The sequence below is a fragment of the Stylophora pistillata genome, chromosome 14, assembly GCF_964205215.1.
Source record: "Stylophora pistillata chromosome 14, jaStyPist1.2, whole genome shotgun sequence".
Lineage (NCBI taxonomy): Eukaryota > Metazoa > Cnidaria > Anthozoa > Scleractinia > Pocilloporidae > Stylophora > Stylophora pistillata.
The window spans coordinates 22,445,402-22,461,040 of NC_142532.1; the positions used below are offsets into that span (position 1 = coordinate 22,445,402).

Consider the following 15,639-nt stretch of genomic DNA (forward strand, 5'->3'; position numbering starts at 1 on the left):
CTCAGAGTCATTTTAATCGGAGTCACGGGAGTTAAAATTATCCTGAGAAGGGCCCAAAACACAGAAATATCAAGAACTTGCACAGCACTGATATCATTTTCAATTTGCAGGGCATTGCGAAAATAAAAACGGAGCAAATTCACAATGAAACGGTCTGGACAATCACGCGAGCGGGCTTAAATACGTTCAGCCCATCAAAATCTCCATTTTAACCCGCAAAATGCCCCCTAAATGCCTAACTGAGTGACAATACTACACGGTACCAACCAAGCAAGAGTACTACTAAGTCCCTTTAGTTAAGCTGATTTTTAAATTGAAAAACATTCCTTAGAATGTAACAAGATTTTCAAAAAAGTAACTCAGATATCATCTCGTTTGTAAAAACTAAGACGATATGATTAAATATTAACTGTTTGACGTCATGCGGTAAAGACATGAAATTTTTTCTTTGTAATCCTGAGCTAGTATCTCGTTCAGATATTCTTCAAGTTTAAACTAAACACTGTTCCCCTTGACCCACACAAAACTAAGTTGAAACATAAAGATTGAGATTGCTTTGTAAAATAAAACAGAGAGTTGAGTTTTGGGGTTATTAACCATGGCGATCATAATACAAAAATCAAAGAGCAGAACTTAAAAAGAAAAAACTACCAACAATATCAGATTTGATCACTCTACAAATCGAATATTTACAAATCTCATCTCAAGTAGGATTCTAAAGTGGTAAAGTTTCAGCTGTGAAAGTAACCCCTGAGCTGCTAATGAGGTTCTGCGAAATATGAATTTAAGTTTGGTTTTTGTTTATCGAGTCGGAATGCGAACATCCTAGTTTACAGCTTGCGCAAATAGTCCTCGCTCGGCACTTTTAGTGAAATTTCTCAAAGTACATTTATTTTGACTAAGCTTCTATATTGAAATGTTGCACTTTTTAAAGCAAAAACGGTAAACTTGATCGTCAGAAATGAGATTGTCATTAAATATTCATACGCATCCCTCTCAATTAAGACGGTAACAGAAAACGAAATGGCTTCTTTCAGGAGTGAACTGGCCTTTGTTTTTCCTTAAATGTGTTTTACACTTGTCAGCCGGCCTCAGCAGTTGGTCATAATTTACCCTCAAATTAAGCGCGAGAATGATTTTTCATTTATTCGATCCACAATTAAAAGGGCACTTATGAAGCAAAATCGATATTTAAATTCGAGTTTCTTCTAAAATTACAATGAAGATGCCTAATTAATATTATCAACGGAAGGTTGCATATTTTATTCGTAACCTCGAATCCCCCAATGGCATTAAAGTTTAATTATAGAGCGCCAGTTTTTGTCGTGCCCTTAAAACCAAAAAGAAGAAAACATCAATTAACGTGGGCGAAATAACTGGAAGTTACTAAAACAAACGGATGTCCGCTCCATAACCAAACGGGTGAGTGGTTCGTGTAGAAGAAGGAAACAGATGCTGAGGTCATTAAGGAAAAAAAGTTCACGGTTAATTCCAAAATTGCGCACATATTCGTTGAAGCCGAATTCAATCGCAACCAGATATAAATGATGAATAATTCGTTTTGCGAACATATAGGAGGTTCTGTTCCGGCAATAAACACCACAAATTCAGAAGAACTACCAGATTTTCTTGCACAGAGAATTCTCCAACAGATATTTTATGGCGTCATTTTCGTACTTAGTATGGCGGGAAACGCAGCCATGCTAGCAGTTCTCTTCCATAGAGGATCTCGCCTCCTCTCAAACAAAGACATTTTGCTGCTCAACATGATCGTAGCAGAGTCTGCTGTTGCAATATCCTGCATTCCACTTGACTTTGCTATGTTGTTTTTAAATGATGGTTGGTCGTTCGGCCCTTTAATGTGCCACATTTTATGGCCAATGCAGACAGCACCTTTCGGTGCACTGGTGTTGACTCTCACCGCGATGAGTGTACAACGCTACAAAGGAATCGTGCATCAAATGCGAAGCCGAGATGCAGGTAGGAAATCTTTGTGTGCAACAGTCACCTTTATTTGGTTATTTTCCTTAATAATCGTGGTGCCATACGGCTTCTTTTTGCGTCTCGAGGAAGGACAGTGCAGCGAAACATGGGGAAATATCGGAGCACAAGTGTACACGCTTGGATTGTTCGCCTTCCATTATGTAATTCCGTTAACAATAATCACCTTCTGTTATGCGCGCATCGCTGTTCGCATCCGCCATGGACAACGTGAAGGAGCAAGTATTATTTCGGGGACGCACAAGGCGCGTTTAAAACGCTCGAGGCGCCACGTTCGCGCCGTGCGTATGGTAATTCTCTTTGTAGTGGTGTTCGCGGTTTGCATGTTACCGCATCAAGTAGTTTGGCTGTGGATAACGTTTGGAAAAGGGGTGAATTATTCGGAAAACTTGTTAACCTTTGCTTACATGTTCACTTTTACAAGTAGTTTCGCCAATCCGCTTGTGTACTTTACGCAGAATCCTGCCCTAAAGGCGAAATTGAAAAGCCTCATTCTATGTCGTTCGGCGCCTGATGGTCGCTTTAGAACTGGCAATAACAGTTTCTTAACAACTAGCGACGAAACTTCTGCTGATTCTAGAGTTTGAACTATAGTAGCATTGTGGTAAACTCAACTCCACCGAGAGCCTTCGAGTAAGCAAATGGTGTCTATAGCCTTAAGCTAAAGCCAGTATATATTTAGAAAGGACAATTTCCATTAAATTGTTAAAAATTTGAGTAAATATCATCGCCTCTGGCAAAAATTTCTTAAAGTGCTATGATTTAAATAACTGTCACATTTCTATTCTGCGAAAACTTTTTCACGCGGTCAGTTAAATTTCTGAAGCAAATAGAATTTCTATAGCTACGACATTCTTCGAATTGATTTAAAAGAATTGCCTCGAAAATCAGCGGTAGCGAAAGAGATCAGCGCTATCAAGAGGAATCAGCGCTGAGGAGAGCACTGTTTAATTTTGATGTTTTTTTACGAACAATGACCTTTTTAAAAGCAATCTAACCCCGCAAGGAAAGTGTAAAAGTTTAATGAATTGAGTAAGATTGACGCTCTGATTTTTTTTTTAATTTAACTTTTACACATTCAAATTCGGGTCCCCGAATATCTGCGCGACATCAACTATAAATCATTTTCATACTGTTTAAAAGTTTGTTTGTTTGTTTGTTTTATTTTTTTGGTGGTAATTTTATGATCATTATCAGAAACCAGTTATGTGCTTCTTGATGAACCCGAAAATTCCCTAAATTACAATGCCAACAAACTTTCTCTTCAGTTAAATCACTCTTCTCCATTCGTGTAGATTTTACGTGTAAATGTCGATGAGTTTCGAGACCCTTTTATCCGTTTTATTACTGCCGGCAATCAACACATTAATTTTAGTCTATTGGGAGAGATTTCGCCTAAGAACAATATGCGCTCAGCCTGATAAATTTCAATGCGCTGAGATCACCAAGAGACTTTCATGACGCTTCGTATTAAACACCACAGGCGAAAATCTTACGACAAAAGGTGAACCTGTACACACACAACCAAGAGTCCAGTTTACAGATCGACAGAAAACAGTAATTGCCTTGGAACAAGAGTACGCTAACCTCAGGCAAATAAAACCACACACATATACCATGCACAATGAATGCTTAAAAACCGTCTCATTTGTCATAGTAACCAACCAAAAATTAACTTTAACACGATTAAAAGATTAAGAAAATCCACTCCTGACTTTTTTCCTAATTAATAAAGGTTTACTAAACCGAAAAACAATTTTTAGGCCGCCAAACTTTCTCGGTGGGTCAAGTTGTTTCCACGCTTTTCTTTCTAGAAGTTTCACAATTCAATTTGAAGTTCTCTGAACTTCCTTTAATTTTGAAGTTGTCTGGGACAGTATAGATAAAGATTTTGAATATCAGTTTAAGGCGAATGTATCGTCTCCGGGTAGATAAAATCACGAACATACGGCGTCCCGAAAACTCTGTTTAATGAAGTACATCTGTTTCCATACATTTATTTTCCGAACGCTGGGAAAAAGTTCCGTGACAAAAACATCAACCACCTAAAGTATAGATAAACACTTCAAACACGATCCGTGATACTTTAAGACATGTTTATTCGAAGAGAATTATGCCGCGGTATCTACAACACATCCAAAACCTTTCACTTTTTACACCCAAGTGAAAATTACTGGTTTACACGAGGCATTCTGACACGATAAGCTGAGAGCAGATAATTAAAATTTAGATCGGTGTGTTCTTCCTGCTTTTAAATTCTGCCTTGACTTCGATTTTGGCTCGACGAAACCAAGGTCCCGTCTACCTGGATCAAAATGAATTTCTTAACGGGTTTTTTCGAAATAAGAAAACACGACAAAAGATTTTCGTTCACACTGGCAAACGGAAAAAATGCCTGTCCCTAAAACAACGATGCGTCATTCTTGTTCCCAGACTCCTCATGATGGGGAGTGAAACGAGTGGCTTGGGTAAAGAGAATGCGGACACGCTCGACTGCACTCTTGAACATGCGCATATTAGGAGTAAACATGTATTTCTCCCAGCAAATAATTTTAACTGCTGCCTAAAAACTTTATCATTTCACATTTCCTCGACAGCTATAAAAACAAATTCAATTACGTGCATTGATTAAAATACAGATGAGAAACATGACACCTATTTTCAAGAGGAGAAGTACAAAATTTAACGTTTTTTTTTTTTAAGTAAAAGTAACTGAGTTTTATTGGACAAATGAGATCTTTGTTCTTTTTCTATTCCCTTCGGAGATTTTCCAACCTAAAAGAGAAAGCCGGTTTAAATTCAAATAAGTACATTGGGGAGAACCCTGCTAACTCGGATAGCTAAGGAAAACGAACATCAGCTCAACAGAAGGGTATTCGCCGGAGAAGGCTCATCGTAGAAGTAAAGGACTTCAAATGTGCTTCTAGGGTAATTTAAAGTTTTACAAGGTAATTTTGGTTTCATCAATTTAGCTGATAATGTAAATTGGCCAACGTTAAGAGTTTCAAAGCTGACGTTTCGAGCGCTAGCCCTTCGTCTGAGCGAATGAGGGAGTTGTGTGTGTGTGTGTTTATATGACGAAGGGCTAACGCTCGAAACGTTAGCTTTGAAACTCTTTACGGTGGCAAATTTACATTTATCAACCCCGAGTTGATAAAACCAAAATTACCTTGTTACACTTCTCCGCAGCTGTAGCACCACTGTTCTTTTAGAAACTCACCCCTTTTATTAATTTAAACTTTGCTTTAGCGGGAAGTTCGAGTTAACAATGTTTCATTAAGTAAAAGTAAAACCTTCATCAAATATACGCTTTATTCACTGCGTTTTTGTAGAAAATACGGTACTTTGGATTCTGTTCTCACTTTGGGAGCTTCGACGAACCTCGAGTCTTTCCCGCCTTCAAGCGTTCACCTTTTTGGCTTAAATTACACGCACTTAACGCCCGTGAGGGGTGCTGCAGTACACACTAGAGGGTACTGTAAGTAATGAGCGCTCAGCATACTTTTGGATCCAGCAGCATTGAAAGCGTCCTGCGTGTATAGAATAAAGATATTTTTAACTGACCTGGCCTGAAGATCGGCATCGGCGTCCGCTACTGCCTGTTTTGGAGCTTCTTTAGCAGCTAAACCTCCGGAAGTGGTCGGAAGTCCCGTAAGCTGAAAAAAAAAAAATGTAGAATATGATATTAACAAAGATTTAGTAATACATAGACAGGTAAAAACGAGCGTTAATTTTATTTTCATTTGTACCCTTGATAATGGCGTCATGAAGTCGCCGAAACGTCGGGATATTAAATCGCTCGTTTTACCTGTCTATGTAGAGTATATACCTCAAATTGATCTAATTCAAAGGGAGGATACCAAAATTCTTTTGAGTTTCCAGCTGAAAATGTTGAATTCTTCTTTATAGTTCGCGATCACTTTCCAGAACTTCCCATCCTTTAATGAATAGGAACACGTTTCTTCATCTTGTCGTGAGCGTGAGATAACGGAAAAATTATGAGTTCCCATGAGGAATCAAACTTCCCTATCAGAAAGCCATCTCAACTAAAATTCCCGCAGAAAGCTTACAGCAGTTTCTAACTGGGTGTCGAAAAACCAAAACCTAAGTAGCCCCAGCGACCAATCGGAACAAGGGTTGACATTATTATTAGTCAATGAGAACTAGAGTAAAAACAACCCAACTGTCTAAAGCGCGGGAAAACGCGACGACCAAGTCGCGATTGTTTTTAGTTTAACATCTGATTGGTTGGAAGAGGATGGCGCGCGTTCTTTAAATCAATCACAGAGAGAAGTTAAGTAAAAACAAAGCAATTCGGGATTACTTTCGACACTCAATTGAATCCATAGTTCTCATCGTACTTGGAGACTATTGTGAGTGGTTAAAGGTTTGCCGTTTTAGATAGTGTTCACTTGAAGGTTTAACTGTGGTAAAACTTACCTCGTCATTCAGTGTCAGCCCCAACTCATCAAACACTTGCTGTACTATCTGCTCACTTAAGAGGGAAAAAACAACAGAGTTAAAAAATATTGATCAGTGAACTGGACTTACGATCAACAGGTACATGGAACAAGCCCTGACTGGGTCATTTGTGTTTTGTGAGGAGAACACGCCTAATCTAGTGTGAATCTTATTACTACCCCCCCTCCCTCTGGGTGGGATTCCACTCCATCGCAAGGTCACCCACAGGATTTTGTTAAACTTCCCTGATAATTCTCCAGTACCATTAAATAATAATAATTTTAATAATAATAATAATAGTAATAATAATAATAATAATAATAATAATAATAACTTTTACTTATATAGCGCTCATATCCTGAGCTCATGGCGCTTTACAACACTGTGCGGGGGACTTCACCAGGCTGCTAAGCAGTTTACAATCAAATAAAGGCGAATCTAACAGATGCCCCCTCCTCCTCCCCCCCCCCCCCCCCAATTCCCAGTAAACAGGCCAGACCACATCACATTAATCTCATGAGTGGGTTTTTTAACGTCCCCTGCCTAACCAAATTAACTAATCAACAGATGCAGGAGAGGGGACCTCCGGTTTATTCGTCCTTATCCTGGAAGACTAGAATGTCTATCCATTTCTTGATGTTATAGAAAGGTAGCACATTCTCCTCACTGAGTTATTTTAAGACCCTGAGTGTTGGTCCGGCCGTGGCTCGAACCCTCAACCTCCCGTACAACAGTCCGGCGCTCAACCAATTGAGCTAACTGGGTGCAGAGAGACATTGTAAGAATTTAAGTGTTTTGCCTAACAACACAATACAATGACCTAGGCAGGTCTCAAATGCGATCCTCTCCACCAAGGGTCCAGCCCACCAGCTATGCCTCTCCAGTGTGAAGACTACTAGTTGAAAGGCCATCATATATCCCACAGAAAAAAAAATTCCCAGAAAAACATTTGACAGGTTCACTTGTTACCTTTCCTCATCATCTTCCTCATCTCCCATGACATCATCTATAGCATCATTCATCATCTCTTCTTTCATGTCCATAATTTCTGACTGAAAGTAAAAGTGGTCCCTTCATTCAAAATCCTTGTTAAAAAATCATTGCTAACAAGAAATTAATCTTGAAGGTCTAAACACTGTCAGTCCAGGGTGGCCATTATAATCTGGACTGAGTGGCGGCTGAATTGAGTTACACATGAACTTGGGTAGCAATCATGGCATGTTGCAAGCAACACATCCTTTGAGGAAAGTCCTGGGGCATGCACCCCTGGAAAAAATTTGAACATCTCTGAAATATGATTTCTATTTTTTGATCCACATTTACAAAGTAGCTGGCGCAAAATTATCTGAGGGCCAGCATGGTTGCCCCCGTCTGCCGCTTTCTAATGTCAACCCTGACTGAGTGGATTTTCCAGGAGTCAATGTTTACCTGCTTTTCAAATTCCATCATGATCTTCTGAATCTGTGGCAGTTTTAATTGTTTGTTCATGGTTGCCATCGTCTGAACAGAAAAGAATGAAATATAAAAAACCCATGAGTAATTTCTGATAGACTCTAAGATTTTTCTATCTGGCAAATTTTGTTGTATTTTCCCTGAAACATTACAAAAAGACTCTCATGTTTAAAATTATAGGCCAAGAAATTCCACCAAATGGTAATAAGTTTGATAACTTGCACACACAAAATCCTAAAAAATGTGACCCGGACTCAGAATCACTGCTGATCACTGCTTACACCCCATTGTCATACACATGATTTACTCAAGAGTTTACAAGTTTGAAAACAGCTGAGCATTCAACACGTCAGTTTGATCTTTCCCTTAACAATTTCCATCATAGTCGGGTCTTTTTGCTTGAAACGCCATACCTTTGCGACTCCCTTCATTGCTTGGGCCATGGCATTATTTGATCGCAATGTCTGTAAAATAAACAAAGCAATCACTCATTCAAACAATGACAACTCGTTAAAAACTGAAAGAGAAGCCTTCCATAAGATTGAAGTGGAATTCTGCAAAGAGAGGAAAACTTGAGAACTACAAGGACACCTAAATGCAAGGATGAGCACCAACAACACACTCAACCCACATACAAAGCCAGCAGAAATCAAAACCAGGACACAGGAGGAGCAACTCCGACCTGTACATTTGTCTAATGGATGTTAACTCTGAGTCTACAACTAAAATTACTTGTAGTGTATTACATTGGACTTACTGACAGTTGGAAATTTGTAAGGAAGTATGATTTGTAATATTTATGCTGCAAATTTGAAGGCATTAACCTCCAAAACAATTTGAATGATCAACACATACATGTATGTATTTCATGATTCTCTCTTCTACTTGCTATACAGTCACATCCTTGTAAACTACTTACAATAAGAGAAATTGGTGCAATATTTTAATGATACATTGCCATTGATGGGTTTCTCTCCTCCCATCACCTGTTTGCAAAGCACTCAAATTGCCACAAGTTTTAAAATTTCTGGAAATTATAGGTTATAGTTAAAACTGTAGGAGAGAGAATAAAAACAAGGAAAATTGTCTATTTGATGCTATCAGTCAGGTTTAAATTGCAAGAAGCTAACTCAAATAATTCTAGGAATTAGGAATTGAAATCTTACAAGAACTTATAAAATAACTAAAGGTAAATTTCCCATTAGATACTATCATTCTAAGTGACAGAAAAAAGTCAATTCATTAAAAACCTTTTTCTTTGTACCACTCTTCAGCCAAATAAATCAAACCAATTTATTTTTTAATTAAAAGGCACTTTATCCACTCAATATTTTGACATTTTTAGATATCAGAATATTTTAAAATCTTAAATTGATAAAAATCTGCATTTAATATTTTATTTCTTATAAAAGTACCACTGACAATAAAATCAAAATTGAGAAGTACATAATTGTGGGGCAATGGTTGCAAAATTCACCCTTATCCAATAGCTTCAGGTAACCAGAATACCTCTCTTTAATTACTACTAATTTCAATATTCTGAACAAATGCTTGAATTGATGGGTGAAAAATTCTTGGCTACTTCAAGATGCAAATGTGATATTGTTAACCCCTGCATCCTGCATCTCTGATGCACAAATATTTGAAAAGATGCAAAATGTAATCTGGCTAGTGTCAATTTCTAACAAAATGATTGTAAAAACAACGTAAAATAATTTTCCTTCAGATAAAACGAATGAAGGTAAGTTTGGAAATACTGACAGTGACTATTTTTGCCATGTTCATATTAATTTTCTTACTTTAGGGTAGATAATTGACAAGATTACACACTTGTCTCAATAAAGTGAAAAAAAATGGTTTGCTGAGCATAAGATTATGGCACAAAGAATTGAGATTTGAAAATTTGGGGGAGCAAAAATGTCAAAATCTTTGAAAATCAAGGTCTTCCTTCTGAAACAAAGAGAAAAACAAATTCATTTCAATTGGGTATAAATCATTTGATATTCAATAGTGTTGAAGGCAATTTTGAGACACACAGCATATGATGACAAGTTGTGGGAAGGCTTGAACATAAATTTCCATATCAAACAAGTGTGTAGTGACCTCTTACATTCTAATATCAGAATGCATATTCTTCTAACTGTTCTCTATGCATTTCTTAAGGAGCTAACAAGGATAATTTTTTTGAACAGTCAAGAGCTTCTTTAGTTGGTGATCATTTCCTTTATTTTCCTGACCTTAATGTGTGATTTAGGAGACATTGTAGAGAGAAATTACAGGCTGGTCACTGTAAGTAGTCACAGGGTTTATAGTTGCATTTTGCAAAGCATTACATCAACAAATCCCAAATCTGAAATGCTGGCAAAATCTACTACTTTCTTATGGATACATTGCATATTTCATGGTTCAATATTTCCTGTTGGTGCAGAACTTTTATACCAATACGAGTTTAATTCTCTATGTTCCTGACTTTGATAATAAATACATGTACAAGACAAAGAAAAAATAAATATAACCCAGTCTGAAAAAAATTTTCACCCCAAAAAAACAACATTGAACCACAACATGTGAACAGCTATGTTTGGTGCATTTAGAAATAATGACAAGCTACAAAAAGTTATTCATTTCCTCTACCAAACTTCAAGTTAATTGTGTGTGATGAATTTTACCATTACCTACTTCTGAAAAATAAACTTCCTAAGTGGACGTTTACACTATAATAAAAGTTAGCTGCCATTAATCCAACTTGAAAGACTGAATTTTAATAAAATTTATCAAAGAAATTCTATAGAACTATTTGAAGATACAGGCTTCATAAGTGGAGGTTTACACAATTACAAATATTACAAATTTTAAAGTTATTAAAATTAATTGCCATCTCTCCAACTTGAGAGACTGAATTTCAATAAATTTAGCAAAGAATGAAAATACAGAATTCATATGAGTGGTCTGCACATCAGCAAAAATTATTAAAATTATAAAATAATCTGTCATTTATCTACCTCGAATGACTGAGTTTAAACAAAATTCAGCAAAGAAATTCCATATAACTACCTAAAGATAACGACTCTGGCTCAGGCAGTTGAGATGTCAGATGCCATCTGGGGCACTATGGCTTTCTGAATTTTATCCAGTGAAACAATGATAAACAAACTACATGATCAATGATTCACACAGCTCTTGTTTCTACAGGTTCATCAACACAACTTCAGTACACTGTACAATTTGCACAGTCACATCAATTTCAAGAAATATATCCTTATTTTTGAGGGAATATCCCTCAAAGAAAACTCATATTTTTCTGACAGACCTTAGACTCCTTTCTCCCTTTTAAGCATTCTAACTGATAAAGGTTTCCTTGAGACAGAAACCTACCTGGATTTTGAGTGAAACTGCCTGAATATTTGCACGCATCAATATGAATTTCTTGACATATCGCCTGGTTCTCACAAGGTCTTTGGCCATTATCTTGACTGCATCCTGGAAAGTGTACATCGAGTGTAGTTAATTGTTAAACTCCAATAAGTGATTATCAAATAAATTCTCCCAGCCTATAATATCCATGTACACTCAGTCTGGTTATTATCTTGATCTAAAACAAAATTCTTGTAACTAAAATACAAGGAAATGTGTAGCAGTTAGAGGGGAGAAGTAGCAATCAGATCTTGGGAATTTAAGGGTTAAAAACGGGGACTGCCTCCCACTTAAATAGAAAAGTGACCCTGTGTAGAGGAGGTGAACATGAGGATAGGCACCCCACAAGGCTGAGGGCTGGAAAGGTATAGCATAGGAGAAAAGGAAGGGGGGAGTGACATTCCCAAACTTCATGAGAACAGGAGAGGGTTGGGATAATGGAAAAGCAAACAGACAAGTTAAATTTCCTGACAGGTGGTCTTCAATGTTTAGCAACAAAAGGATGAGATTCAAAGAGTAACTGAAAATACCTGGATATTGATTAGAAACGCTAAGAATTTAAGATTAGAGAGGTATGGGGTGATGTACAAGGGGATATAATGAAAATAGACATAAATGAAGTACAAAGGTATGGGAAAAATTGTGGTGAGATATCACATGTGTCAACTAAGGAACGATGAAAACACTAAATAAGGCTGGCAAACTGAGTTAGATTTCCGCCTTTTCAGCTGCTTTACAGCTACAAAAAAAAAAAAGAAAAAAGAACACCTAGAAGTCCACATCTGATCACTGGTTAAAGTTCATATATACCAGCTAATCAAACTTGGGAATTGAAACAAACAAGCAACTACTACAGGTGCTTTCTTCGCTGGTGATTGTATAGAATTTTCAACAATACCAATAGAGACTAAAGGTCTGACATCCCGCAAGGCGAAAAGCAGACTGGTAAAAGGTAAAACAGAGACAGTTACATACCACCTATAGCTCTGGAGAGTCTTATACTTAACAATTATTCGCCGAAGGTGAGGTGAATATCGTCAAATAATCCCCGAGACGAAGTCGAAGGGATTATTCAACAATATTCACCGAGCCTGAGGCGAATAATTGTTTTAGTATAATTTCAGAGCTGAACAACGGAGAAATTTCTAAAATCATAACATTTTGGTAACATTTATTAACATTTTATTTTAACATTTTATATAAACCGCATGGAGTGGTTTATATAATGTCATATAAGGAACGGCTTGACCAATCAGATTGCTGGAAACTCTTTGCTCAGCTCTGAAATTATACTACCTAATCACTTTTATATCATGGAACAGAATTTCACCTCTCTCTAGTGACCTATATACCTAGTCACGCAAAAATTTTAAGTTGAAGCTAAAAAACCTTAAAGTTTCCAGAAAAACTCAATAGAGCTGTAATTCTTACAGACATACCATCTGTCCAAGCTTTGCCATTTTCTTTATATCAGCTATGACCTTCTTTTCTTGTTGTTCCATTTTGGCTCGCTCTCTATCAAGATCTCTGAAATATGTGAATTTAAGTTAACTTTCTTATTGCTTTAACTCCCAGAAGTGATTAACATGTAACTTCTCCTTATAACATCCACTCATTATCCAGCAAACAGGTAATGAGAATACTCAAACTTATCAGGTAGAGGTTTTAATCTTGATCTTAGACTAAATTCTCTATATTAATTTACAAGGAAAGGTGTAGCAACTAGAGAGGAGAATTAACAATCAGATCTTGGGAGTTAGAGAGTATTAGGATGAGAGTTTTAACGTACCAATTGACGCTTTGATCAGGGGGAGGGCTAGGGATTGTCTCCTGTTCTTAGGCAAGACATCTTGCTCCCAGAAAAACACCACACACAAAAAAAACCAGTCAAACAATGTAAGACAGTTTCTGGCTTTGTGTCACATCTTTGTAGGAATCAGTAATCATAGTTTAATGTCTTTACGTGGGGCATGGTTACCCATATTGCCCAAGCCAGAGGCTCATGAATGAAACGCAAGACAACAAACCACCCATCCCACCCCAGGGGAGGACATCCATCGCACAGTAATCTTGTGCATGGGAAATTAACGTCTCCTACCCCTAACCCTGCAGGAGACAGGACCTCCATTTATTCATCCCTATCCGAGAAGACTAGAATATCTAAACCATTTCTTGATGTTATAGAAAGGTAGCATATTCTTCTCAATTATTTTAAGACCTTGAGTGTTGGTCCGGCCAGGGCTCGAACCCTTGACCTCCTGCACATCAGTCCAGCGCTCTATCTATTGAGCTAACTGGGAGGCATAAAAACGGCTACTAAAGGCTTTTTATTAGCTTGGCCAAACCTTTTGCATAAAATGCATATGAAAAGTCATCTAGCGACCCTCATATGTATAAGGTTTAGTTTAATGTTATCTATAAATGCACAGTTGTTATAATCAGTAACTGAAATCGAGATTGATAACGAATATACACTGTATATCAAAGTTGGATACTTGATTGCAACACCAGGAGCTTCATGAACCAGCGACAGGTAAATGCTCGGAAAAATCCTTGAAAATTTATACCTCTGTGTGTTCGATGACTGTGTATGGCGAAAGGCGCGAACAACTCGACATACTAACAAGAGCAACAATACTGTCATGATCTAGCTTTTGCATAATTTGTTCTAAGCAATAGATGTGGATAATTTCCCTTGGAAACAAATCTTCGGTTGCAAGAGACGGATTATAGAAAAAACTTGTTTCTATAAGTGTGCATACTATACAGAAATCAAGCATTCCTTGCCTCTTAAGACTCAAATATTACCTAACAATTTAGACAGTACGTTAAAAATTCTGTCAAAAACAAAACACTAACCTCATCGCTCTATTCAAAGCTCTCTGGTGCTGTTTAAGCATCTGCTCCGGAGTCTTCCTCTTGCCAAATAAAAAATCCATGACCAAATCCCTTTACTAAGGTAGGTTTTGAAGATTCAGATGTTTGTGAATCGAGGAAAGCTGGTACAATTTTGATCGATTACAGTCTCGTTTTTACCTAAATTTCCAGAAACTCGACGTCACTGTAGCATCGTGGGCTCAATCACGAATTTATACGTCATGTCACTTGATGGGGAAACTGACGTCATAACGTAGACCCGTCACTCGCTTTCAGTCGGTGGAAGAAGCACAGGGAGCCCAGACAACCGGCGAGTCTGGTTGTTTATTCGAAATGTAAAGGAATGTTGAGAATATTGAAGAGTCTTATTATCGTAAACTTATATTATGAAATGTCTGAGTTTTAAATCTCAAAATAAATGTAAACCTACCTCACTTGCTGTGTATTGTCGTTTCTGTGGCTCTAAATGGCGAATTTGAGCGGTTTGGTGGGTTTTGCGTCGACTGTTACTATACGTTACAAGAAGGTCAACTATAAGTCTCTTTATAGTTCACAACTAGATTTTCTCCGGTTCTTATTGGTTTAAATCGATCACGTGACGCGATAGTGTTCATCCGTGGAGAGACACTATCAGCCCATAGTGCCCGCCCGCGGAAAATACCCGGATGGATAGTTTCTTAAAGAGAAGACAAGGTCTTCTCTTTGAAAGAGAAGACCAGGATTAAAAAAAAACCGTTTAAATCAAGTGAAATCGGTAAAATAACGACACCAGGAGCAAGCAATACACGTATGGAATACTGTAAGCCATTTTTATTTAATATTTTCACTTTTAACTATCTCTATGGCTATCTTGTAGACAATCCCATACAAAATCCTTATAAATCGATATGCAAATTGTGTGCGTTGTGTGGTTCTCAAAGAGAGCTTGGGCTGCCTGTGCTGGGAGCAGGCCGTTAAGTTCATTCGTAATAAACCCGTGATGATAAATCACATATGATGAATATATGAAGTTCATATATTTTGAACTGCGGTTATATATCTATAACCGTTATATATTATTTATCTATAACCGCAGTTCAAAATATATGAATTTCATATATTCATTGGACCACTGACGAGTCGACAACCTTAGAAGTTTACGGAAACGACCGTATATCGGATAATCAACGGTTTATTGATATAACTATTCGATCTGAAATCAACAAATTTAAAAACAGTTACTTGTGGTATTCACCTACGTTGAGATCCCTAACAAATAAATAAAGAATTACCGTAGAAAACTCAAACCAAACCTACTTCTGTTGCGGGTTTCCATAAGCCTCCCAGTTAGCTCAATGGATAGAGCGCTGGACTGTTGTGCGGGAGGTCGAGGGTTCGAGCCCCGGCCGGACCAACACTCAAGGTCTTAAAATAATTGAGAAGAATTTGCTACCT

The 15,639-nt window shown here is 37.5% G+C and overlaps 2 protein-coding genes across 2 annotated transcripts; one reads left to right on the forward strand and one right to left on the reverse strand.

Moving 5' to 3' along the window:
• Positions 1 to 1,310: 1,310 nt before the first annotated feature.
• LOC111334560 (galanin receptor type 2-like) lies at positions 1,311 to 2,723 on the forward strand. Its single transcript, XM_022940352.2, has one exon. The coding sequence runs from the start codon at positions 1,545 to 1,547 to the stop codon at positions 2,586 to 2,588; it is 1,044 nt and encodes a 347-aa protein (XP_022796087.1). The 5' UTR covers positions 1,311 to 1,544; the 3' UTR covers positions 2,589 to 2,723.
• A 1,231-nt stretch (positions 2,724 to 3,954) lies between these two features.
• On the reverse strand, positions 3,955 to 14,398 carry LOC111334559 (charged multivesicular body protein 2a). Its single transcript, XM_022940351.2, has 9 exons — positions 14,188 to 14,398; positions 12,768 to 12,855; positions 11,290 to 11,394; positions 8,328 to 8,378; positions 7,891 to 7,962; positions 7,432 to 7,514; positions 6,442 to 6,496; positions 5,566 to 5,657; positions 3,955 to 4,776 (listed from the first exon to the last, which is right to left on the reverse strand). The coding sequence occupies exons 1-9, from the start codon at positions 14,265 to 14,267 to the stop codon at positions 4,752 to 4,754; spliced, it is 651 nt and encodes a 216-aa protein (XP_022796086.2). The 5' UTR covers positions 14,268 to 14,398; the 3' UTR covers positions 3,955 to 4,751.
• Positions 14,399 to 15,639: the final 1,241 nt, after the last annotated feature.

What these genes read in the sequence shown, in the direction of transcription:
- LOC111334560 (XM_022940352.2), top strand. Translation starts at nt 1,545, where the DNA reads ATGATGAATAATTCGTTTTGCGAACATATAGGAGGTTCTGTTCCGGCA.
- LOC111334559 (XM_022940351.2), bottom strand. Translation starts at nt 14,267, where the DNA reads ATGGATTTTTTATTTGGCAAGAGGAAGACTCCGGAGCAGATGCTTAAA. An exon ending in CAATGAAGGGAGTCGCAAAG is followed by an intron (nt 7,963 to 8,327) that starts GTATGGCGTTTC and finishes TTTTCTGTTCAG; the next exon opens with ACGATGGCAACCATGAACAA. An exon ending in GAGGAAGATGATGAGGAAAG is followed by an intron (nt 6,497 to 7,431) that starts GTAACAAGTGAA and finishes TTCCCTCTTAAG; the next exon opens with TGAGCAGATAGTACAGCAAG.